General features: G+C 36.7%; 1 protein-coding gene across 1 annotated transcript in view; it reads right to left on the reverse strand.

Moving 5' to 3' along the window:
* Positions 1 to 5: 5 nt before the first annotated feature.
* Positions 6 to 24792, reverse strand: part of LOC128551545 (D-2-hydroxyglutarate dehydrogenase, mitochondrial-like) — a gene marked incomplete at its 3' end in the record, with an annotated part of 29352 nt that continues 4565 nt past the window's right edge. The window contains exons 2-10 of the mRNA XM_053532447.1: positions 24153 to 24247; positions 21504 to 21606; positions 19879 to 20072; positions 18353 to 18521; positions 12363 to 12539; positions 11616 to 11725; positions 2223 to 2394; positions 1030 to 1123; positions 6 to 155 (exon numbers count right to left, since the gene is read on the reverse strand). Coding sequence (XP_053388422.1) covers positions 6 to 155; positions 1030 to 1123; positions 2223 to 2394; positions 11616 to 11725; positions 12363 to 12539; positions 18353 to 18521; positions 19879 to 20072; positions 21504 to 21606; positions 24153 to 24247 — 1264 coding nt within the window. The remainder of the gene's footprint in view (positions 156 to 1029; positions 1124 to 2222; positions 2395 to 11615; positions 11726 to 12362; positions 12540 to 18352; positions 18522 to 19878; positions 20073 to 21503; positions 21607 to 24152; positions 24248 to 24792) is intronic.

The following is a 24792-nucleotide window of genomic DNA, read 5'->3' on the forward strand; positions in this document are numbered from 1 at the left end:
AATCATCAGGTAAAGTCTTATAGGGATTCATAATTCCCTTAGGGTCAAATATTCCTTTAATATTCTTCATGACAGTGACTGCTGACCGCGACTTGCTGTGATAGATAAATTGTCTTTTCTTGAAACCTAAACCATGTTCAGCGCTTATACTGCCCCTGAAATGCAGAGATTCTAGTGAATACATTCCGGTATATATGTAGTAAACATACATAGAAACACAGTTATATTTGAAAGAATTACTAGTACACAGATTTAATTTCAGTTTCAACCATTATCAACAAGAATACTTCAGTTCCAAGCTTTCGTTTAAATTTTTTTTAGTTTCAAATCTTTGTTAAAAGGTATCTAAACTTGAGGTTGCATGCCACTGTTTGAAATTACTTAAAGTGGCATTATGCGCATCTTATTGCACGTAGTGTGTTTTGGGTGAATGTTTTATAAAAGCAATTTTTGGTTCTTGTGCATTTATATGTGTTAAATTAACGGTAATGCCACGTAAGTATTTGAAGTTGATGGTTTAGAAATAAAGAAATTGGACTAATAAAATAATAGTTCTTTTCTTCAATCTTCTACGCAGTGATCTCCCTTAACTACAGGTAGCGATTTCTGAAGTTGAAGGGAAGCAACTCCTGCGTGCAGTTTGACTTTTAAAAAGACTGCCCCGATTAAAATAAGAAAAGTCATATTTGGAAAGTTATTGTTTCATACTGGTAACAGGAAAAGTTTGGTATATTGGGTTAAAAGTTATAATTTCCTCTGCCCTTCTTTACACAAACATCTATTTCAGCTGGATTTTTACTTGAAAAATGCACATAATTCCACTTTAAGTTTCATTATTCAAATAATTTCAGTTTCAAGATATTATTCAGTTTTCTCTGTTTCAATCCATTGCTCTACAACTTCCAGCCATAATACCAAAACTATTCAATTATGTTGCCTGTAGTAAAATTTGGCATACAGCATTGCTTTGCACAATTAAAACACAATTAATGCAATTTTTTTTTACACAGGCTGTGCAGTCAGAATTACCTGTATTTTGCCACCCAGTCATAAACAAATGGTTCAATTAACTCCATGACTTCTGTATTATACTCTGGTGTTGTTGCATTTAGATGCAAATTGCCTGAAATTGTAACATGAGAATTTGGTGAACATGTGTTCCAATTTGCATCACTATAGCTTTACTGACTTGTCAAGTAACCTTGGAAGTTAAATCACTAAATCTATCATAGTTCCATATGGTTTTTATGTTTGTTTTGTGTTTAACGCCATTTTTCAATAGTATTTCAGTCATGTGACGGTGGGCAGTTAACCTAACCAGTGTTCCTGGATTCTGTACCAGTACAAACCTGTTCTCCTCAAGTAACTGCCAACTTCCCCACATGAATTATCAGAGGTGGAGGACGAATGATTTCAGACACAATGTATTACCCAATCGTCACGGAGAACATACGCCTCGTCCAGGGATCGAACTCGCGACCCCGCGATCCGTAGATCAACGCTCTCCCTACTGATCTAAGCAGGCGGGTAAGGCTTTTTATGTTCAAAATAGATAGAGCTGCTGTCAGAATAGATGTTTCGCATGATTAAATAGATAGACTAACTGTGTGTCCATAGGTCATTGATACCTCCACTTCCTGTCATTACAGGGTTATCTGTTACTCTTTGACAATGCCAACATAGTAAACTACATTGTGTTGGGGGAAAGACTCTACATAATTATTGGGTATGGATATTACAAAAATCATTATTAAAGAAACGCAAGAAAAAAAGAAGTGAAATTCCAAACAAAGGCACAGATGCGTAACTTCACATGTTGAATATATAATGTTCCTATATTAGTTCATGACATTAGGTCAATTTATACTTTTTCAGATAATACTTTTAGGCTCTTTATAAGGCACTTGATTTGTTTGTTTGTTTGTTTTGGGTTTAATGCCATTTTCCAACAGTATTTCAGTCATGTAACGGCAGGCAGTTAACCTAACCAGTGTTCCTGGATTCTGTACCAGTACAAACCTGTTCTCCGCATGTAACTGCAAACGACCCTGCGATCCGTAGACCAAGGCTCTCCCTACTGAGATAAGCGGGCAGGCTTATAAGGCACTTGAGCAATGTCTTTGTCTCATACTGTTTCTCATATCAATAGAAATGTTCTAACCATATCTACAGAATGCGAACACTATGGCATGCATAAAGTCGATTAAAAGAGTTAAACTCACCATCACCAACATGACCATAACCAACAACTCGAGTGACTTTGTCACCTAACCTGTCCCTCATATCACTGACTAGACCATAGAAGTTCTCCAATGGCAAAGACACGTCGTACTTATAGCAGTACCCATCATGCATCAGACCTTCCGCAACACGTTCACGTAAATTCCATATATGCTGTTAGGGGAAAACATAGTTACAGTATTAGAATATTATCTAAGCAGATATTGACTGAAAAATCACATTTTGTTTGCATGTTTTACTAGGTTCATTGGCTGCTACTGAGAACTTACTATTGATCTGTTTGTATGTTTTGTGTTGAACACGGTTTTTCAACAGTATTTCAGTTATGTAATGGCAGGCAATTAACCTACCCAGTTGCCTGGATTCTGCCAACTTCCCCACATGAATCAGAGGTGTAGGACGAATAATTTCAGACACAATGTCTTTTATCAAATCTCAAAGGAGAACAGTCTTCCAGTCTCTTTGACCTTTACCTTTGACATACAGACCCCTAAATCATAAGTTATTCCTTTGATAAAGGCCAGCTGTAACAGACCCAAAGAATTCTCAAGATATCCACTGGAAACTGGGTCATTGTAATCTTGACTAATGAGCTAGTAGATCCTAAAAACAATAGGGTCCATCTACTGACCAAAGAAAATCATTCTATGGTGTTTGACTGCAATTACAGGCATACATTCTTCACTTATCTGAATTTGTATTTCACCCTGGAGGTCACTGTGACCTTGACCTTTGACCTGCTGACCTCTCAAATGACAGAGTACATCTGCTGATATAGGCACTTTTCCAAATAAGTCTGGACACTGTAGGCCTACACTTTCTTAACTTACTGACCAGAAACCTAATGGTTTACTGATGGACAGACCAAGAGGGTGACCTACAACTGAGCATAATATATACATATATATATATAACATAATATAAAACTTGTTCAAAGAGAGACATTAGTTCAGTAAAGTAGTCATATTTGGACTTACTTGTGGACATCATTACAGGTTTAGTCATCAATATGATATTACCACAAAAAGGCCATGATTTCATTACCTGCGTTTCATAGTTGTTTTGAACACTTCAGACAGACGGTCAACTAAGTAACATCATACTAACATGTGTGTGAATTTATTCTGAACAACAGCTCATAGAACACAAAATGCCCCCCTTGGTGTATTCAGTAACTGCACAAGGAGCAGAAATTATTTGGTCGCTTTGCACTGGATGTTTGATGTACTGACCATAAATCAACTAGAGCTATCACTAAAGGTGATGAATGTACCCCCCGCATGCACTGACACAGTACATTGCAATTTGACGCACACAAGGTTGCATAATTATGTGGACTGTATGTATATAGACTGTATGTATACAGTAGAGTAACAAAAAACAAAGTCCCATAACTATGCAGAATATTTATCTAAAAGAATGTAACATGCACCATGCACAACTAGGGTTGGTACTGATCACTTGTGTGAAGTTTCATTAAATTGTGTGTAAGGGTTTGGTAGATTAGGCACGCACAAGATTGCATATGCAGACTGTATGTACATAGTATGTTATCAAGAAACAAAGTCCCATAACTCTGCAATTTTTGTCGCTGAAAGAACCTAACATGCCCCAAGCACAACTACTGTTGTTACTGATCGCTTGTGTGAAGTTTCATTAAATTGTGTCAAGGGGATGAGGAGAGATGGTGCGTACAAGAATGTGTCGATGTATATAGTATAGTAACAAAAAAAACAAAGTCCCATAACTCTGCAAATTTTTTTTCTGAAAGAACCTAACATGCCCCATACACAACTACTGTTGTTACTGATCACTTGTGTGAAGTTTCATTAAATTGTTTCAAGGGGATGAGAAGAGATGGTGCGCACAAGATTGTGTCTATGTATATAGTATAGTAACAAAAAAACAAAGTCCCATAACTCTGCAAATTTTTTTTCTAAAAGAACCTAACATGCCCCATGCACAACTACTGTTGGTACTGATCACTTGTGTGAAGTTTCATTAAATTGTGTCAAGGGGATGAGGAGAGATGGTGCGCAAAAGATTGTGTGTATGTATATAGTATAGTAACAAAAAAACAAAGTCCCATTACCTGCAATTTTTTTTCTAAAAGAACCTAACATGCCCGATGCACAACTACTGTTGGTACTGATCACTTGTGTGAAGTTTCATTAAATTCTGTCAAGGGGATAAGGAGAGATGGTGCGCACAAGATTGCGTCTACGGACAGACGGCCAGACGGACAGACAGACAGACAGACAGACAACCTGAAACCAGTATACCCCCCCTTACAACTTTGTTGTCGGGGGGTACAATAATTATGGGACATTGACCAATCATAAGTAAACTCTGTATCAAATGTAATCTTTGACCAAAGCATTCTCCAGTTATCTGGCAAAAAAGTTATACTGTTCTGGGTCAATGTGATCTTGACCTTTGACCTACTGACCTCAAAATCCATAGGGGTCATCTGCTGGTCATGACCATTCTCCCTATTAAGTTTCGTGACCCTAGGCCTAAGCATTCTCAAGTTATAGTTCAGAAACTGTGTAATTGTTCCAGGTCACTGTGTCCTTGACCTTTGGCAGACTGACTTCAAAATCAATAGGGTCATCAGCTGGCCATGACCATCCTCCCTATCAACTTCATGATCCTAGGTCCAAGCATTCTTCTGTTATCATCTGGAAACCGTTTAACACTGTGACCTTGACCTATGACCTACTGACCTCAAAATCAATAGGGGTCATCTGCTGGTCATGGCCGACCTCCCTATTAACTTTCATGATCCTAGGCCCAAGCATTTCTGAGTTATAATCTGGAAACCGTTTACGGTAACTGTTCCGGGTCACTGTGACCTTGACCTTTGACCACCTGACCTCAAAATAAATAGGGGTAATCTACTGGTCATGACCAACCTCCCTGTCAACTTTCATCATCCTAGGCACAAGCGCTCTTGAGTTATCATCCGGAAACTGTTTAACTGTTCGGGATCACTGTGACCTTGACCTTTGAGTAAATGAACTTAAAATCAATAGGGGTCATCTGCTGGTCATGGCCAACCTCCCTATAAACATTCATGATCCTAGGCCCAAGTGTTCTTGAGTTATCATCCGGAAACCGTTTAATTGTTCAAGGTCACTGTGACCTTGACCTTTGACCAACTGACCTCAAAATCAATAGGGGTCATTTGCTGGTCATGACCAACCTCCGTTTCAACTTTCATGATCCTAGGCCCAAGTGATCTTGAGTTAACATCCAGAAACCAATTGGTCTATGGACCGACCGACATCTGCAAAACGATATACCCCACCTTCTTTGAAGGGGGGCATAATAACAAATGTCTGAATTTATTCTAAAATCAAGCCAGCAGTTTTTCACAAGAACTTTCTTAGTTTCTACTATAACTGCATTTAAGAAAAAGAGGGCCATGATGGCCCTGTATCGCTCACCTGAGTACCATTGCTTAAAATGATATGATCAAGTTTTGACATAGAACACATAGGCATACACATTAAATATCATCAGGATAAACATATTCTTGTAACAGTCCCTCTTGACCTAGTCAGGGCCAATTTCCATACCAAGTTTGAGGGTCCTAGGCTCAAATGCTGCATTTTTGTACTAACGTGACTATTCCTTACCCTGGAAGACTTAAATAACATTTAAAACCAATCTCATTAGATGCTGCTGATACATATTCGTTTACATAAAATAAAGGGAGGTAATTTGTCATAAATTCAGTCAAAAGTTATCTGACCTGATTGTTCGAGTCCATCTGATGGCACAAATGACATTTCAAATCAGTATCTTCATTGGTAACTGAGATACACCCACTTTAATTTGAAACAAAGGGAGGTAATTTGACATAAAATCTGTCCATAGCTATCTACCCTGATTGCCTCAGTCCAACTTAAGACTAATGACATGTCAAATGAGTTCTATAAATATTTACCGAGATAAATCCATTTTTATTAAAATCAGGGGAGGTAATCATGCATTGGTATATGCTTGTAGAAGATACAGAGTACAAGCCTATACAACAATATATTAGTAAAGTATTCATATCGATAAATGTTCAATGAAGAGTTATCTAATATGACTATTTCTTACCATGGAAGACATTTTACATTTCAAACCAATCTCATTAGAAGCTGCTAAGGTGTATTCATTTAGATAAAATTAAAGGGAGGTAATTCGTCATAAATTCAGTCAATATGTATCTTCACTGATTGTCCAAGTCAATCTGTTGACATAAATGAAATTTCAGATCAGTATCTTCATTAGTTACGGAGATATACCCATTTTAATTTGAAATAAAGGGAGGTAATTTGACATAAAATCAGTCCATAGTTATCTACCCTGATTGTCTCAGCCCAACTAATGACAATAATGAAATTTCAAATAAGTCCTATAAGTACTTACTGATATAAATCCATTTTGATTACAATCAGGGGAAGTAATCAGATATAAAATAACTCTGTAACCTACGATTGGATCTGACAGATTCGTCATGGAATCCAAGATTTATTGTTGCTGAAGATATTTTGTAAGTTTGTATCAAATCAAACCATAAATGAAGTCTCTATAGACTGCAGAAGCCAAAATAGCAAATTTTGGACCTTTAACTCTTTCGGCGCCAACGTCGCTACACGGCTACTAAGACCTGACTGCCAAAGTCGCCGATCGGTGACGGACGGGTAGTGACGGGTTTTATTGCAAATATTTACGACATCTAAAACGTTTACGACCACTTTATGGTAAATAAAGCTTATCAAGCAGAAACTTCCACCATAGTTTTGATTCTTACATACAGTTCAGTATTTTGGTGCAGATTGTCATATGAAATGAAATAGAAACTTTGAATACATTTTTTCCTACATAGTGTGCTTTAGTTACAAATGAGTAGTTTGCTATTGAATGTTTCTGTCATAAAACCATGTAAAATACTGCTTTTTTTCTATGAAATCAAATCCTTTTGAATTATCTGAAGCATGTTTATCTTTAACTTTATAAATAGAAGGTAAAATCAAGAGTATTTGTTTTATTTCCATACTGTTTAGCCAGAAAACAAAAAAATACCAATATCACTAAAGGTCAAGGTCATTTGAGGTCACTGGTCAAGGTCAGACAAAGGAAGTATGACAAAAAAAAACTGTATATTTATGCACAATACTTTAATTGCAACATTCATACAAGGTTTCATTACAACAGAATGTAAAATAAGAAAATAATGCCTATTAAGTGTGAGTAGCACTTTTTCCAAGAATAACTAATATATATTTGGCGCTGAAAGTACCATTTTCTCAGAAATTTGGCGCTGAAAGAGTTAAGGGGCCATAACTCTGGAACCCATGATGGAATATGGCCAGTTCAAGAAAGGAACTAAGATCTTGTGGTGATACAAGTTGTGTGCAAGTTTGGTTAAAATCAAATCATAAATGAAGCTATTGTGCAGACAAGGTCAAAATAGCTAATTTTTGCCCTTTCAGGGGCCATAACTCTGGAACCCATAATGGGATCTGGCCAGTTCAAGAAAGGAACCAAGATCTTATGGTGACACAAGTTTTGTGCAAGTTTGATTAATTTCAAATCATAAATGAAGCTATTGTGCAGACAAGGTCAAAATAGCTAATTCTGGCCCTTTCAGGGGCCATAACTCTGGAACCCATAATGGAATCTGGCCAGTTCAAGAAAGGAACCAAGATCCTATGGTGATACAAGTTGTGTGCAAGTTTGGAAAAAATCAAATCATAAATAAAGCTGCTATTGTGCAGACAAGGTCAAAATAGCTAATTTTGGCCCTTTCAGGGGCCATAACTCTGGAATCCATGATGAGATCTGTCCAGTTCAAGAAAGGAACCGAGATCTTATGGTGATACAAGTTGTGTGCAAGTTTGGTTAAAATAAAATCATAAATGAAACCTCTATCGTGCAGACAAGAAATTGTTGACGGACGCTCGCACAGACGGACTGATGACGGACAAAGGGTGATCACAAAAGCTCACCTTGTCATTATGTGACAGGTGAGCTAAAAATGTGCACCCCACCTAGTCATCTGTTTCAACATTATTGAATCATCTGACGGAATTTTGCAGAAGGTCATCCAAGAAATATTTCTTATTTTACAATCAAGCTAGCACTTTCTGACAATACGAAATTTTCCAAACAGCCATATAAAGAAAACAACAGGGTCATGATGACCCTGGATCGCTCACCTGAGTAATATGAGCTACATGTTTCAAATGTCAAACTGATGATAAAATATTAAGAAAGTCAGTAGGTCACATTCATGGTCAATGAAATTCAGTTTTACAATTTGTGTGTAAAACTGTGTATGTCATCAAAATTTCAAGTCTGTATCTTAAAAAACAAGAAAGTAGGTCAGTAGGTCAAGGTCACAGTCAACTGACATCTTATTACTTTGGGTCATCAGGTAATTATAATTAAACAGTCTTGGAAATAGCATCAGATGATTTTTTAAGTATTTTTCAAAGTCTATATAAACCATGTGACCCCCGGGGCAGGGCCATATTTGACCCTAGGGGGATAATTTGAACAATTTTCGTAGAGAACCATTAGATGATGCTACACACCAGATATCAAAGCCCTAGGCCCTGTGGTTTCATTAAATTGTGTCAAGGGGATGAAGAGAGATGGTGCACACAAGATTGTGTCTATGTATATAGTATAGTAACAAAAAAACAAAGTCCCATAACTCTGCAAATTTTTTTTCTAAAAGAACCTAACATGCCCCATGCACAACTACTGTTGGTACTGATCACTTGTGTGAAGTTTCATTAAATTCTGTCAAGGGGATAAGGAGAGATGGTGCGCACAAGACTGCGTCTACGGACAGACAGACAGACGGACAGACAGACAACCTGAAACCAGTATACCCCCCCTTACAACTTTGTTGTCGGGGGGTACAACAAAGTCACAAGATCAGGTAAAATATGCGACCAATAGAGTGTTAACAAGGTCTTTCTATGATCTGACCTAGTGACCAAGTTTTTTACTAACACAATTCATTTCAAGACTTGCCCTAGTCACAAGGGGGGCCTCTAGAGGCTTTTCCATGATTTAACTAAGTGATGTTCTGTTTGACCTCAGGTACCCCACTTTGAACTTGACCTAGACTACAGAGAGACAAATACAAAGATTTATGATGATCAAGAAGAAAATGAAGCCTCTACAGTGTTGTCAAGCTTATTCTATGGTTTGTTTAAGACCTCATTAACCTAGATTTGAACATGACCTAAGTGTCATATAGACAAATATTCTGACATAAATGTAGTTTTAAAGTTCAAATGGAAATTCAGCCTGTTAGATTGTTAACAAGGTATAATGTGGCCTCTAGAGTGTTAACAAGGTATAATGTGGCCTCTAGAGTGTTAACAAGATTTTTCTATGATTTGATCTAGTGCACTAGTTTAAGACCTTGGGTACCTCACTTTGAACATGACCTAGGTTTGATTGAGACAAATACTCTGACAAAGATTTATGATGATCCAGTAGCAAATGTGACCTCTACAGTAAAACGACATTCCTTTCATATGGACAAACATTCTACAATATGATATATACAATTTTGCCTAAAACAATATTTATAAGGATTTTCTATGATTTGACCTAGTGGCTTCTTTCCAAACTTGACCTAGATTTCATAAAAACAAACATAAATATTTCATTGAGGATAATATTCTGACCCAGTTTCCTCAAGATTTGGACAAAATTGTGACGTCTAGAGTGCTAACAGTCAAATTGTTCACGACAGATGACAGACACAGGATGATCACAATTGTTCATCTTAAGCACTTTGTGCTCAGGTAAGCTAACATCTTTTTCTCTTCATGAATATACTTGAAAATGTAAGATATAACGAAACTTGAAGCAAACATTAAACCACAGCTGTTTGCAAAACTCATATGACCCACATGATGGCCTACTGGAAGAAACTCTGTGTTTTGAGTATCATGTGACACACCCATTCCCAAAACAAAAGAGATATGGGTCATACTATATACTGACAATAATGCTATAAAGACCAATCACCATACTCTTCAATTCTTCAGCTATAAATCCTAAACCAGTTTAATCTCTAGGTCACGGTGACATTGACCTTTGTCCTCTTGAATGCCCCTCCCCCAAACTCCTAACCCTGCAAGAATATGATAGGGGTCATGCACTGACCATAGACAATGATACTTTAAAGTTTAATGGCTGCAGGCCCATATTATTTCCCAGCTATTGTTCAGAGACAATTTTTATAGTCAAGGCTGCTGTGACCTTAACCTTTGACATACTGACAGGGCCACACTGTCACTGGCCACTTGAGCCAATTTTCAATCAAAGTGGCAAATAAAAATCACAAGTGGCGAAAATGGAAAATTCTATGTCATAACCCCTGAATTTTCTCAAAATCTACCTACGATTTAGATAATTAAACATACGTCACTAAAGAAACCTAGTCTGCATTTAAATATTATGCTTCGTGTAAAGTAGCGCGAGTTATAAACATTTTGTGACACGTAGGTTTGATACCAAAAAACTGGTCATCTACTGGCAACAGGCAGTCATCATAAGAAATTGATACTCCTAAGCTAAAGCATTCTCCATTTATTTATCTGTAACATTTTAAGTTCTGTGACCTTGTTTCTGTTTTCTTTTTGTTAAGTTAGAGATACACCAACACAAGTGAGGTCATATGGGGACTATTAACATCAGGTTTCGATGGTGGAGGAAGACCCAAAATCTCTCTTAAGGCATTCTTTCCAGCATGGACTGGTACCTTGGTAGAACCACTGATCTTCCATACACCAGCCAGATGGCTTCTTCGCATGAAGAAGTCTACATCTAAGTAGAGTTCTGAACCCATATTGTTTAAAGGAAAGAAATTCAAAGTCAGCGGTGTTAACAACCTGGCCACAGAAGCCCCTCACCATGACCGTGAGCTTCATAATGCCCCCTTAAGCAGTTCTGTCTTCTTAAGTTCTCCATAAGTACAAAACTTCTTCACATGAAGCACAGTAGCTTCAATGATTTCAATCAAATTGCTTTCTGTCTTCACATCACTGAACCATGTACTTTATCAAAAGAAACTTTTTGCTCTCCCTCAACAGAGCAAGCTGAGAAGGATAATTACTGTAAAATCATTTCATTTCGTGGTCACGAAATTTCGTAGTTTTGGTCAAAACATAAATTTCGTGGGGATATGAATTCGTGGATTTCAACTTTTGAGCATAAAATGAATGGGAATTTTACTTGTTCGTTGGGATTAAATTTCGTGGATTGATTCAAACACAAAATCCACAAAAATTAATTCCCCACGAATATTAATGATTTCACAGTAACTAAAATACCCTAATTACATGTACCTGTATTTTTGAGTTTTCAGCAGCTACAGTACCATCCAAAACTTTACCAGATTCCATCATAGATTCTAGAAACTTGGTCAGCTTCTCTTCGTCATGGGCACTGTTTGAACCTATAGATTTCACATTGGCAATATTTTTATTGTTGAATAAAACAGTATAATGCTATCTACAGAATTACTGAAGATAATAGGGTAAGGCTGTTTTAAATTTATCAACAACCAAACTACAGTGACAAACTTGTGTGTTTTAAACGACGAATACCTTCCATCTAGGCATATACAGTTACTGTAGTAATCAAACAGTTTCTTTTTCATACTAAACTAGAGCTATCACTGAAACAGATTTACCATATCTCCACTAAAATTCTTGGTTGAAAACTTCATTACAGTAATAAATAATATTCTTTGTATCCTTTATAGTACAAATCATTGTACCTTTTCTGTTCAATCTCACAGAGTTACAAAGCTAATATTATGGCTCTTCTTCTTCTAATATGCATTTATTGTAAATAATTTTAATATAAGCTCAATATGCACAGAAAACAACAGTCTTGCTTCAAGTATCATGAAAGAAACTACCATTCTAGTTCAAATTTATTGAATAAATTATGAATAACAAAGTACATACTTAAAAGTTGCTTAAATGAAATAAATGCCAGGTATGAATGAGGTCTTTTCATTGTCCTAAAGCGTATTTCAACTAACAAATATAACTGCAATTTGAAATATAATAAGCTTGCAACCCCACCTGATGTTTCTATAAGGACATAGAAAGGATGATCAGAGATTGGACTTGTCAGTTTTAGATTGTCTGTACCAACTCGAAGAGATTCTGCATCCAGAAATTCAAATGCCGACAAAATCTCTGCTAAGTTTTTCTTCGTTTCTTTAAAAACTTCAAGTACCCTGGAAAAACTGTCCACACCTGAAATGTTTTATGTTGTACAAAGAGCTGAATTTAATTCCAACTCTGAAGATTCTAGAATTGTTACATCAGCTTTCATGTGTGTTTATCAAATGTTTACAGTAACAGTAAACAGCTGATACAGAAATATTATCACTTTGATAAAGGCTGCATGTCATTCACAGCATATATATACAACTCATTTATCACAAGGTAGCTTAGCACTACTTCATCTGCCATTAAATCTGGATTAGTTTAGCAACCTACACCTTCCCCACATAAATCACAAGTAACTGACAACTTACCCACATAAATCATGAATAACCAAAAGCTTCCCCACATAAATCACAAGTAACTGACAACTTACCCACATGAATCATGAATAACCAAGAGCTTCCCCACATAAATCACAAGTAACTGACAACTTACCCACATGAATCATGAATAACCAAAAGCTTCCCCACATAAATTAGAAGTAACTGACAACTTACCCACATAAATCATGAATAACCAAAAGCTTCCCCACATAAATCACAAGTAACAGACAACTTACCCACATGAATCATGAATAACCAAAAGCTTCCCCACATAAATTAGAAGTAACTGACAACTTACCCACATAAATCATGAATAACCAAAAGCTTCCCCACATAAATCACAAGTAACAGACAACTTACCCACATGAATCATGAATAACCAAAAGCTTCCCCACATAAATTAGAAGTAACTGACAACTTACCCACATAAATCATGAATAACCAAAAGCTTCCCCACATAAATCACAAGTAACAGACAAATTACCCACATGAATCATAGTTAAATGACAATTTCCCATGAATGGATTACCAGTAACTGACACTTTCCCCACATGAAACACAAGTAACTGGCAATTTCCCCACACGAATCATGAATAACCAACAGCTTCCCCATATGTATCAAGAGTAACCAATCTCCCCACATATAACATGCAACTAACAGCTTTCCCACATTTATCACGAGCATCTGACAACATCCCCATATAAATCTCAAGTAACTGACAAATCACAAGTCTTTCACAAAGTCCCCACAAGAATCATGAGATGGAGGACATATTCATTATATTAAATAAAAGTGTCTATCAAATTTACTAAGTAATAACAGAAACAGTGAAAATGTGTCGCGACTTCAACATGAAATATGATGTAACAGTGGGCATAATTCTAAGAGTTATGGAAGTGGACATATAATTATGATGAAGGTGATGGTCAAGAACAAGTTCTTAAATCTGAAGTAAATCGACTTAGTAGTATTACTAATGATAGAGAGGGACTGAAAATTGCCCACTACTCCAGCATGGAAGACAATGTAAATGGGGGAGCATAAATCATTAAATACTTGAGTGAGATCCTCATATGATGTGGGTGATGATGACAAATAGCCTCTTTAAGTTTGGTGCAAAACCATGGCTTGAACTTTTAACAAAGACAGAGTGAACAAGAGTGGCAAACTCTCACAAAGTACTCACATCACAGCAAATATTCTATTACTTTAAAAAAAAAACAACTCTTTTCTCAATTTCAACTAATTTAAGGGCCATAACTCAAGAATGACAAAGACCATCTGGTTGGTTTTCAATACTGACGGAGATAATATGTAACATTTGAACTGACATTTTTGACTAAATTTGATGAACATTGGACAAGAATAGTTTAAGTTATTTCACAGTCCATTTTTGCAATTTTTGGCAATTCAAGGGCCGTAACTCAAGAGTGACTGAGTATCCCGCTGGTTATCAAACATTTCTGAGATGTCAGGCATGTTAACATTGTGCCCAAGTTTGGTGAACAATGGATAGGAAATGCTAAAGTTAGAGAAAGGACACTGTCAATTTTCACAATTCTAAGTTACTCAAGGGCCATAACTCCAGAGACACTAGGACAATGTGTATTATAGTAATAACACGTGGCCCAGATATTATGCCTATAAACTTTGTGCCCAAGTTAAGTGAATATTAGATAAGAACTACTATAGTTAAGAGAGCAGACACTCTTAATATTTCCATTTTTGAGTAACTAAAGCCCCATTCTCCAGAGCCACTTGGACAATCAAGCTGGATAGCGAAAATGGCCAAGACATTATGCCAACAAGAGCTCATAGAACATGAAATTCCCCCTTAATGCATTCAGTAACTGCACAAGGAACAGAAATTGTTTGGTCACTGTGCACTGGATGTTTGACGTACTGACAAATCAATAAGTATGGGTCATTTACCAGTCATAAGTGACCTCTGTACCAAATGTGATCTTAGACCAAAACAGTCTCTAGTTATTTGGCAAAAATAGTTCTACTGTTCTGGGTCAATGTGACCTTGACCTTCGACCTACTGACCTCAAAATCAATAGGAGTCATCTGCCTCCCTATTAAGTTTCGTGATCCTAGGCCCAAGCATTCTCAAGTTATCGTCTGGAGAGTGTTTAAATGTTCTGAGTCACTGTGACCTTGACCTTTGACCTACTGACCTCAAAATCAATACGGTCATCTGCTGGTCATGATCGACTTTCCTATTTAGTTTCATGATCCCAGGCCCAAGCGTTCTCAAGTTATCGTCTGGAAACAGTTTAACTGTTCCAGGTCACTGTGACTTTGAACTTTGACCTACTAATCTTAAAATCAATAGGGGTCATCTGCTGGTCATGGTCAGCTTCCCTATTAAATTTGGTGATCTTAGGCCCAAGTGTTCTCAAGTTATTGTCTGGAAATGGTTTAACTGTCCCAGGTCACTGTGACCTTTACCTTTGACCTACTGATCTCAAAATCGTTAGGGGTCATCTGCTGGTCATGACCAACTTTCGTATCAACTTTCATGAACCTAGGCACAAGCATTCTCAAATTATTGTCCGGAAGCAGTTTAACTCTTCCGAGTCACTGTGACCTTTACCTTTGATTTACTGATCTGAAAATCAATAGGGGTCATCTGCTGGTCATGATCAACTTTCCTATCAATTTTCATTATCCTAGGCACAAGCATTCTAAAATTATTGTCTGGAAACCGTTTAACTCTTCCGGGACACTGTGACCTTTACCTTTGAACTACTGATCTCAAAATCAATAGGGGTCATCTGCTGGTCATGATCAACCTCCCTATCAACTTTCATGATCCTACTCCCAAGGATTCTTGAGTTATCATCCGGAAACCAATTGGTCTACGGACCAACCAACAGACCGACCAAAACAATAAACATAATAAACACTGTGACCTTGTGACCAAGTTTCGTGAACTTGAATGAGAACTACTGAAGTTTGAAAGTGGCCATGCACTGTCAATATTCTAGGTGAGTAGGACTGCTCTCAATAAACTTCATAGAGTACATTATGGTACTTTAGATATGCTGTGTGTGTACATTGTGGTAATTTAGATACTCTGTGTGTACATATTGGTAATTCAGATACTCTGTGTGTACATTGTGGTAATTTAGATACGCTGTGTGTACACTGTGGTAATTTAGATATGCTGTGTGTACACTGTGGTAATTTAGATACTCTGTGTGTAGATATTGGTACTTTAGATATGCTGTGTGTACATTGTGGTAATTTAGATATTCTGTGTGTACATATTGGTACTTTAGATATGCTGTGTGTGTACATTATGGTAATTTAGATACTCTGTGTGTACATATTGGTAATTCAGATACTCTGTGTGTACATATTGGTAATTTAGATACTCTGTGTGTACATTGTGGTAATTTAGATACGCTGTGTGTACACTGTGGTAATTTAGATATGCTGTGTGTACACTGTGGTAATTTAGATACTCTGTGTGTAGATATTGGTACTTTAGATATGCTGTGTGTACATTGTGGTAATTTAGATATTCTGTGTGTACATATTGGTACTTTAGATATGCTGTGTGTGTACATTGTGGTAATTTAGATACTCTGTGTGTACATATTGGTAATTCAGATACTCTGTGTGTACATATTGGTAATTTAGATACTCTGTGTGTACATTGTGGTAATTTAGATACGCTGTGTGTACACTGTGGTAATTTAGATATGCTGTGTGTACACTGTGGTAATTTTGATACTCTGTGTGTATATATTGGTACTTTAGATATGCTGTGTGTACATTGTGGTAATTTAGATACTCTGTGTGTACATATTGGTAATTCAGATACTCTGTGTGTACATATTGGTAATTTAGATACTCTGTGTGTACATTGTGGTAATTTAGATACGCTGTGTGTACACTGTGGTAATTTAGGTACTCTGTGTGTATATATTGGTACTTTAGATATGCTGTGTGTACATTGTGGTAATTTAGATACTCTGTGTGTACATATTGGTAATTCAGATACTCTGTGTGTACATATTGGTAATTTAGATACTCTGTGTGTACATTAAATTGTGGTAATTAGATACGCTGTGTGTACACTGTGGTAATTTAGATATGCTGTGTGTACACTGTGGTAATTTAGATACTCTGTGTGTAGATATTGGTACTTTAGATATGCTGTGTGTACATTGTGGTAATTTAGATACTCTGTGTGTACATATTGGTAATTCAGATACTCTGTGTGTACATATTGGTAATTTAGATACTCTGTGTGTACATTGTGGTAATTTAGATACGCTGTGTGTACACTGTGGTAATTTAGGTACTCTGTGTGTATATATTGGTACTTTAGATATGCTGTGTGTACATTGTGGTAATTTAGATACTCTGTGTGTATATATTGGTACTTTAGATATGCTGTGTGTACATTGTGGTAATTTAGATACTCTGTGTGTATATATTGGTACTTTAGATATGCTGTGTGTACATTGTGGTAATTTAGATACTCTGTGTGTACATATTGGTAATTCAGATACTCTGTGTGTACATATTGGTAATTTAGATACTCTGTATGTACATTGTGGTAATTTAGATACGCTGTGTGTACACTGTGGTAATTTAGATACCATGGTTCATACAGACCTTCCCAAAAAAAAAATCAAGTAGTTTTCAAGGAGTTTCAAGTAGTTTTCCTCCATTTTCAAGGACTAAAATGGGCGCAATGTCACTGTTGCTGAGACATGAAATAACCAATTTAAATCCAATTTAGGACAAAATTTTAGAACTCATGTTTTTCTTCCTGGAAAAATGACATTCAACGCATCACGGTGTGAAAATTACTTGAAAGAGCATAAAACCCGTAAAGTACCGTACCATTGCCGACTATGGTGGAAACGGTTGTTGTTTTTTTTGTCGTTTTTTAGTTTATTTTGGTCCGTTTATAATGTTTGTCAGTTTTCACTTTGCACCAGACGAATTTAAGGACTATTTGCCATCTTTTGTACGTTTTTTCCCTAAATTCAAGTAGTTTTCAAGTAGTTTCTGACTGTTACAAAATTCAAGTAGTTTTCAAGGAGTAGGCATCAAATTCAAGGACTTTTCATGGCCTGTGCAAACCATGGATACTCTGTGTGCACATTGTGGTAATTTAGATACGCTGTGTGTACATATTGATAATTTAGACACTCTGTGTGTACATTGTGGTAATTCAGATACTCTGTGTGTACATTGAGGTAATTTAGATATGCTGTGTGTACATTGTGGTAATTCAGATACGCTGTGTGTACATGTGGTAATTTAGATACTCTGTGTGTACATTGTGGTAATTTAGATACGCTGTGTGTACATAATGGTAATTTAGATACTCTGTGCGTACATTGTGGTAATTTAGATACTCTGCTTGTATGTGCACATTATGGTTATTTAGATAATGCTCTTTGCGTACCTGCATGCTTGCATGGGTGTTGTGCATGCAAATTATTTTTAACATTCTACCAATATTTCTAGATTCCTTATTTTCTTACCAAGAAATGCTACATTGACAGCCTGAGGTTTTTGTGGACACAATATGGCTGCCTTGGTGATTATACCCAGAGTTCCCTCTGAACCTATAAATAGCTGTTTGACATCATATCCTGTGTTATCTTTTCTTAATGATGACATGCAGTCTAAAACTTCACCATCAGGTAATACCTACAAAAATATAACACTTAAAAAGGTCTGAGACTTAATGAAATTGTATGCTAATCTTTCACTAAAATATTTTATTATTACATCATAAAATTAAATCTGTACTGCGTAGTATTTTTAACTTAAAGTCCTATACATGTATACAAAAAAGTTTGCGAGTCCTAAATTCAGGCTTTGGGGAAATATTTCTTCCAAATAAATTAAGATTGCTCAGTGCATGTCAAAGTTACGGTCTAGACAATATGTAATATGACATTTGACCTTTGACCCATCCCCCAAGTGAGACTTTTATCTCCAAGATAGTGACCTGCGGTTTGTACATACTATTGATTCTCGAGACAAACATTTCAATTGCTCTATGCATGTCACAATTATTGCCAAGACAAACTTTAACAAGAGCGCCGTCAAGCAGGGCAATATACGCCCGAAGGGTTACACCAGAGGATGGGAGCAAAATTTAAAGAACTTGACCGTTGAAGCCCAAAGAACAGGAACAACAAAAAGAAGAAATTACAAAAATAAGTCCACAAAAAAATCCTTACCAGGTAAAGTTATGTCAAAATACATCTAAAAATTGGATGTACCATCCATGTTGTACCACAGAAAAGTGGTCTCGGTTTTTCCCTACGGACAAAAATAAAAAAGTTTCAAAACAAGCTATTTATAGTAACAAAAAAGGGAAGTAATACAAAAAAAAAATTATTGTACGAGAACAAAAAAGGGATCTGCCAAATAAAAACAAGAGCACTGCAATGCAGAGCAATATACATAAAGCAAATTCATATATGACCTTTGACCCCTAAGTGTGACCTTGACCTTGAAGCGAGTCATCCAAAACATGCGCTCTGCACGTCGCCTCAGTGTGGTGAACATTTGTGCCAAGTTTCTTTGAAATCCTTCAAGCAGTTCAAGAGTTACAGGGCAGACACAGCAAAGTCATATATGACCTTTCACTCCTAAGTATGACCTTGACCTTGAAGCTAGTCATCCGAATCAAGCGCTCTGCACGTTGTCTCTGTGTGGTGAACATTTGTGCCAAGTTTCTTTGAAGTCCTTCAGTGGGTTCAAGAGTTACAGAGCGGACATGAAATTGCTAACAGACGGACGCAGACGGACACCGGCGTCATAACATAATACGTCCCTTCGGGCGTATAAAAAGACCTTTGACATGTAAATGTGACCTTGATTATCGAGACAGGGGCCCTGGCATTTTTGTGAGACATTTGGTCACATTCATTCTAATTTGATAAAAGAAAGATTGCTCCTTTAAACTGCATGTGACCTTGAATTTGTAATGTAATTATGCTTCACCAAATCAACTAATTATCATAATCTGAAAATTATTTGATAAGCAACTTACTGCCTCTAAACCTAGGACACTTCCATGAAGAGATCCGTATCTCAGCAACCGTAAACCACCAGCATTGGTTGCTAGGTTACCTCCAATATGACAGCTGCCTTTGGCACCCAAGTCTATTGGCATAGTTAGGTTGTGTTCTGAGACATAGTTGTCTAAGTTGCCAAGGATACAACCAGCTTGACACATTAATATACCTGCAATAAATAACTTTGATATGTACAACTAAATACACTAATTAAAATGCAATGGCATGTTTTACATGGTAACTTAGCTCAACGAAACATACATTAGTACAAAGAAGAAGCCCATGCAAGTACCAATAAAAACTACATATGACATGCTAATGCCATGTTTTGTAATGAGAAGTTAATTATTTACCTAAATCCAATACCAAGTATTCAATGAATTTAATCATTTAATTTCATTTAATAGACTGAATGAAATTGAATGTAGATTAATTTTTCAACACACACCCGTAGTGTGCTAGTGGCTTGTTATTGTGTATGCTATCCTTTGGTATGGGTTATAAGATATTGTCATGCATAATTTTATCACTATTTAACACACGTTTGACATCGCAGGAGTGAAATAAAGCCATTACATAAATTTGATAATACACTAGTGTAATAAAGCTTTGTCGTCGATGTTATTTAAAGTATCAGAGACGTCGGTCAAATTGACTTGTTTATAATAGTTAAAGAAAGTATGATTTTTTTATGTTTTGGCTGGAAAAGTTTACATGTGATAAAAATATTACATTTGTGACTATCCACATTGAATTTATCAAACTTGTTGAATAAAATTGATAAAATGCTCAACAGAGATTCGCATTTTATTATTTTATTCAACGTGTTTAATAATTTCAATATGAAAAGACACTCATGTAATACCCTCTATTTATAAAACTTATATAGATATAAACTATGTCTTTAAGTGGGCATGCTTCCAGACTTTTATCTAGGTTTTTTTCCCATTGTAAATAAATATTTATTTGTCAGGGATTATAAACAACAAGTGGAAACAAAATACTGGCAAAAATGTGTGAAGTTTTAAAGCATCTGGCCTAGTAGTTTCTGAGAAAGCTTACATGCAAAACTTTAATATTTCAATTTCTACTGAAAACAGATCCTTTGAAATTTGACAGTCCTTGGCCAAAGCATTTTAAAGTTATTGACTGTAAACCATAGTCAGTCTCAAGGCCACTGTGACCTTGACTTTCTACCTACTGATATCAAGAATAACAAGTGACCAAGTATTGCAGTGGCAATACCAAAGTCCCCTACCAGTGACCTTGACCTTTAACTGACAGAGTTCTCACTAGGATTTCCTAAGTAGGAGTCCTGGACTCCCTTCCTGGAAAAAGCTGGAGTCCCAGTATGAAAAACTGGAGTCCTATAGTTTTGCCGGTCGCAACTATTCTGCTAAAGTATTGTTTAAATTTTCAATTCAGCATGCAGAATGATGGCAAAAATTGACTGGCTGAATCCCTCCCAGGTAGTAATTACGAGACAGTGCTCATGCTCACCAGATAAATGAAAGAAATAAATCAGAGGTTTGTCTCGGGAATTTTACAAACATCTGATGAATGAGAACGCTGATGTGGGGAACAAGAATATAAACAATACCTGAGAGAGTGTCTAAACTAATGATTTCATTCATTTGTTGTGTTGATATGATGACCTCATCAAACACAGGAACACTACCTCCAACCAGACCTGTATTTCCACCCTGAAAGTTGAATGGTTTCCAAAGTTCATTTTACATAGATTTAGTAGTATTTAGAAAGCAAGAAACCTAAAATTTATTATTATTTAAAAACTAGAATGTGTCTGTAGGACAAAGGGTGTGCCCCCCCCCCCACTGGTACATTTGTCACAAACAAGGGGCAATAATTCAAATGTTTGCAGTCTAAAGGGGGTAATATAGCCTAAACTAACATTTTATGAAAAGGATTCAATATTCTAGGCCATATACTTTTTGAGCTATGAGCATCACAAACAAAAAATCCACTATTTTGGCTATTTCAAGGGCAGTAACTCTGTAATAAGCACTAAAAGTCTCAAGAAGAATGCCAAGTGTGCAAGGTCACATCATGATAAAGACTCAAGCAAGGTTTCATGAATTTACATCAAATACTTTTTGAGCTAGGCACCTTATTAGGTGAAAATGTGCATTTTGACTATTTCAGGGGCCATAACTTTAAAAATATGGGGTGGAGCCTGCCAAAAAATAAGAGGTGCAAGTTTATATCATGATAAAGACTAATGCAAGTTTTCATCCATTTATAGCATATACTTTTTGAGCAAGATGCATCACAAGGTGAAAATGTGCATTTTTAACTATTTCAGGGGCAATAACTGGAAATAGGGGGCGAAGGCAGACAAAAAATAGGTGCGCAAGTTCATATTATGATAAAGACTCGTGCAAGGTTTCATCCATTTATATGAAATACTTTCTGAGTTAGACGTGTCGCAAGGTGAAAATGTGCATTTTTAACTATTTCAGGGGCCAAAACTCAAGAAATAGGGGGCGGACCCAGATGAAAAATAGAAGGTGCGCAAGTTCATATCATGATTAAGACTCATGCAAGGTTTCATGAATCTATACCAAATACTTTTTAGCTAGGTGTGTCACAAGGTGAAAATGTGCATTTTTTACTATTTCAGGGGACCATAACTCTGGAAATAGAGGGCGGAGCCAGACTAAAAATAGGTGGTGCGCAAGTTCATATCATGATAGACTCATGCAAGGTTTCATCAATTTAAACCAAATTCTTTTTGAGCTAGGCGCGTCACGAACTTTGGACGGACGCACGGACAGACAAGACCAAATCTATATGCCCCCACCACTCATTGGGGGGCACAATTATCGTCTTGGAATAGTATACTAAATACCAAGTGTTAATTGGTCCACTTTCTAAAACCTCCCTGACATTTGATCCTATTCCCCCAAAATAGGGTCCTCTTCATCCTTGATGTTTTAAAGTTGTAGATAATTTACATAGTCCAGAAACAGAAATATTACAAGAAATTAAGTAATCATTTGAGTGTGATATGGAAACAGTGGTCATTTATATTAAGTACCAATAAACTAGTTGTTTCAATTTATAAGGTGGCATCACCCACAGGAACCTGAAATCCTATCCATCAGCCACAACATTGTCTATGATATGAAAAAGACCCCTCCTCTCTATAAAAACAAGAGCTGTCTCCGTAGGATGACACATGCCCCCGATGGCACTTTGAATGAATAGTTTTGGCCGATGTTAGAGTTTAGGACCTTTGACCTACGGAGCTGGGTCTTGCGTGCGACACATCGTCTTACTGTGTCACACATTCATGCATAGTTATTTTAAAATCCATGCATGAATGACAAAGATATGGACCGGACATGCCCATCAATGCACTATCATGAAAAATGAAATTTAACGTCTAAGTGTGACCTTGACCTTTGAGCTACGGACCTGGGTCTTGCGCATGACACGTCGTCTTACTGTGGTACACATTTATGCCAAGTTATTTGAAAATCCATTCATTGATGACAAAGATATGGACCGGACACGCCCATCAATGCACTTTCCTTTAACGTCTAAGTGTGACCTTGACCTTTGAGCTACGGACCTGGGTCTTGCGCACTGCACGTCGTCTTACTGTGGTACACATTCATGCCAAGTTATTTGAAAATCCATCCATCGATGACAAAGATATGGACCGGACACGCCCATCAATGCACTATCCTTTAACGTCTAAGTGTGACCTTGACCTTTGAGCTACGGACCTGGGTCTTGCGCACTGCACGTCCTCTTACTGTGGTACACATTCATGCCAAGTTATTTGAAAATCCATCCATCGATGACAAAGATATGGACCGGACACGCCCATCAATGCACTATCCTTTAACGTCTAAGTGTGACCTTGACATTTGAGCTACGGACCTGGGTCTTGCGCACTGCACGTCGTCTTACTGTGGTACACATTCATGCCAAGTTATTTGAAAATCCATCCATCGATGACAAAGACATGGACCGGACAAGAAAACTGCGGACAGACCGACAGACAGACGGTTCAAAAACTATATGTCTCCCTTTGGGGGCATAAAAAAAACAGTGTACTTTGTTTTATAGAGAGGAGGGTCTTTTTTATATAGATTTTTGGTGGCTTACAGATATAATCTAAGCTTCCTGTGCATGGTTCAGAACTCTGAATTTCACCTTCTGTTATCTTATATCTACTTGATTATGTCTTTCATACAGTAAATTTGCAAAAAGCATATACCTGTGGTACTACAGCCAAGTTTCTTTCATTACACACTTTCAATATTGCTGACATGTCATCTGTGGTCTTTGGTTTAAGTAAAAGTTGACTAGCTCCTGCAGTGAGAAAGCAATTATAAAGTACATTTCAAATCTGAGTATAAAAATTATTCTCCACAGATAACCCTTACCCTGCTAAATTTCTATAATGAGCTTGTCCATCTTTCAATTTGGACAGTACCATTAACTGTTAAAAGGGGTGCTTATCAAAAAGATACTGACTAAATGGATGTGCAGGCTGATCTTGGTCTGCACTGGTTGCAAAGGCAGAATCACTTCCAGGCTGAGGGTTTAATAACTAAATTCATATCAATTTGTCAATATATAAATAAAAGGAGTGAGTAAGTATTAAAGTTAATTTAATTAACTGTGAAAAATATACGTTTTTCTTCGGTTCAACATTGCACCAACACAATTATAGGTCATACAGGGACTTTCCAGCTTTTAATGATGGAGGGTAACCCCAGGTGCACCTCTGTGCATTCTTTCATCATGGGCGGGTACCTAGACTAAGAACCAACAACCTTCCATAAATCAGCTGGATTGCTTCCTCATGTAATTACAGTAAAGAATAAATACAATGTTTAATGTTACATGACAAT

The sequence above is a fragment of the Mercenaria mercenaria genome, unplaced genomic scaffold (assembly GCF_021730395.1).
Source record: "Mercenaria mercenaria strain notata unplaced genomic scaffold, MADL_Memer_1 contig_1253, whole genome shotgun sequence".
Taxonomy (NCBI): domain Eukaryota; kingdom Metazoa; phylum Mollusca; class Bivalvia; order Venerida; family Veneridae; genus Mercenaria; species Mercenaria mercenaria.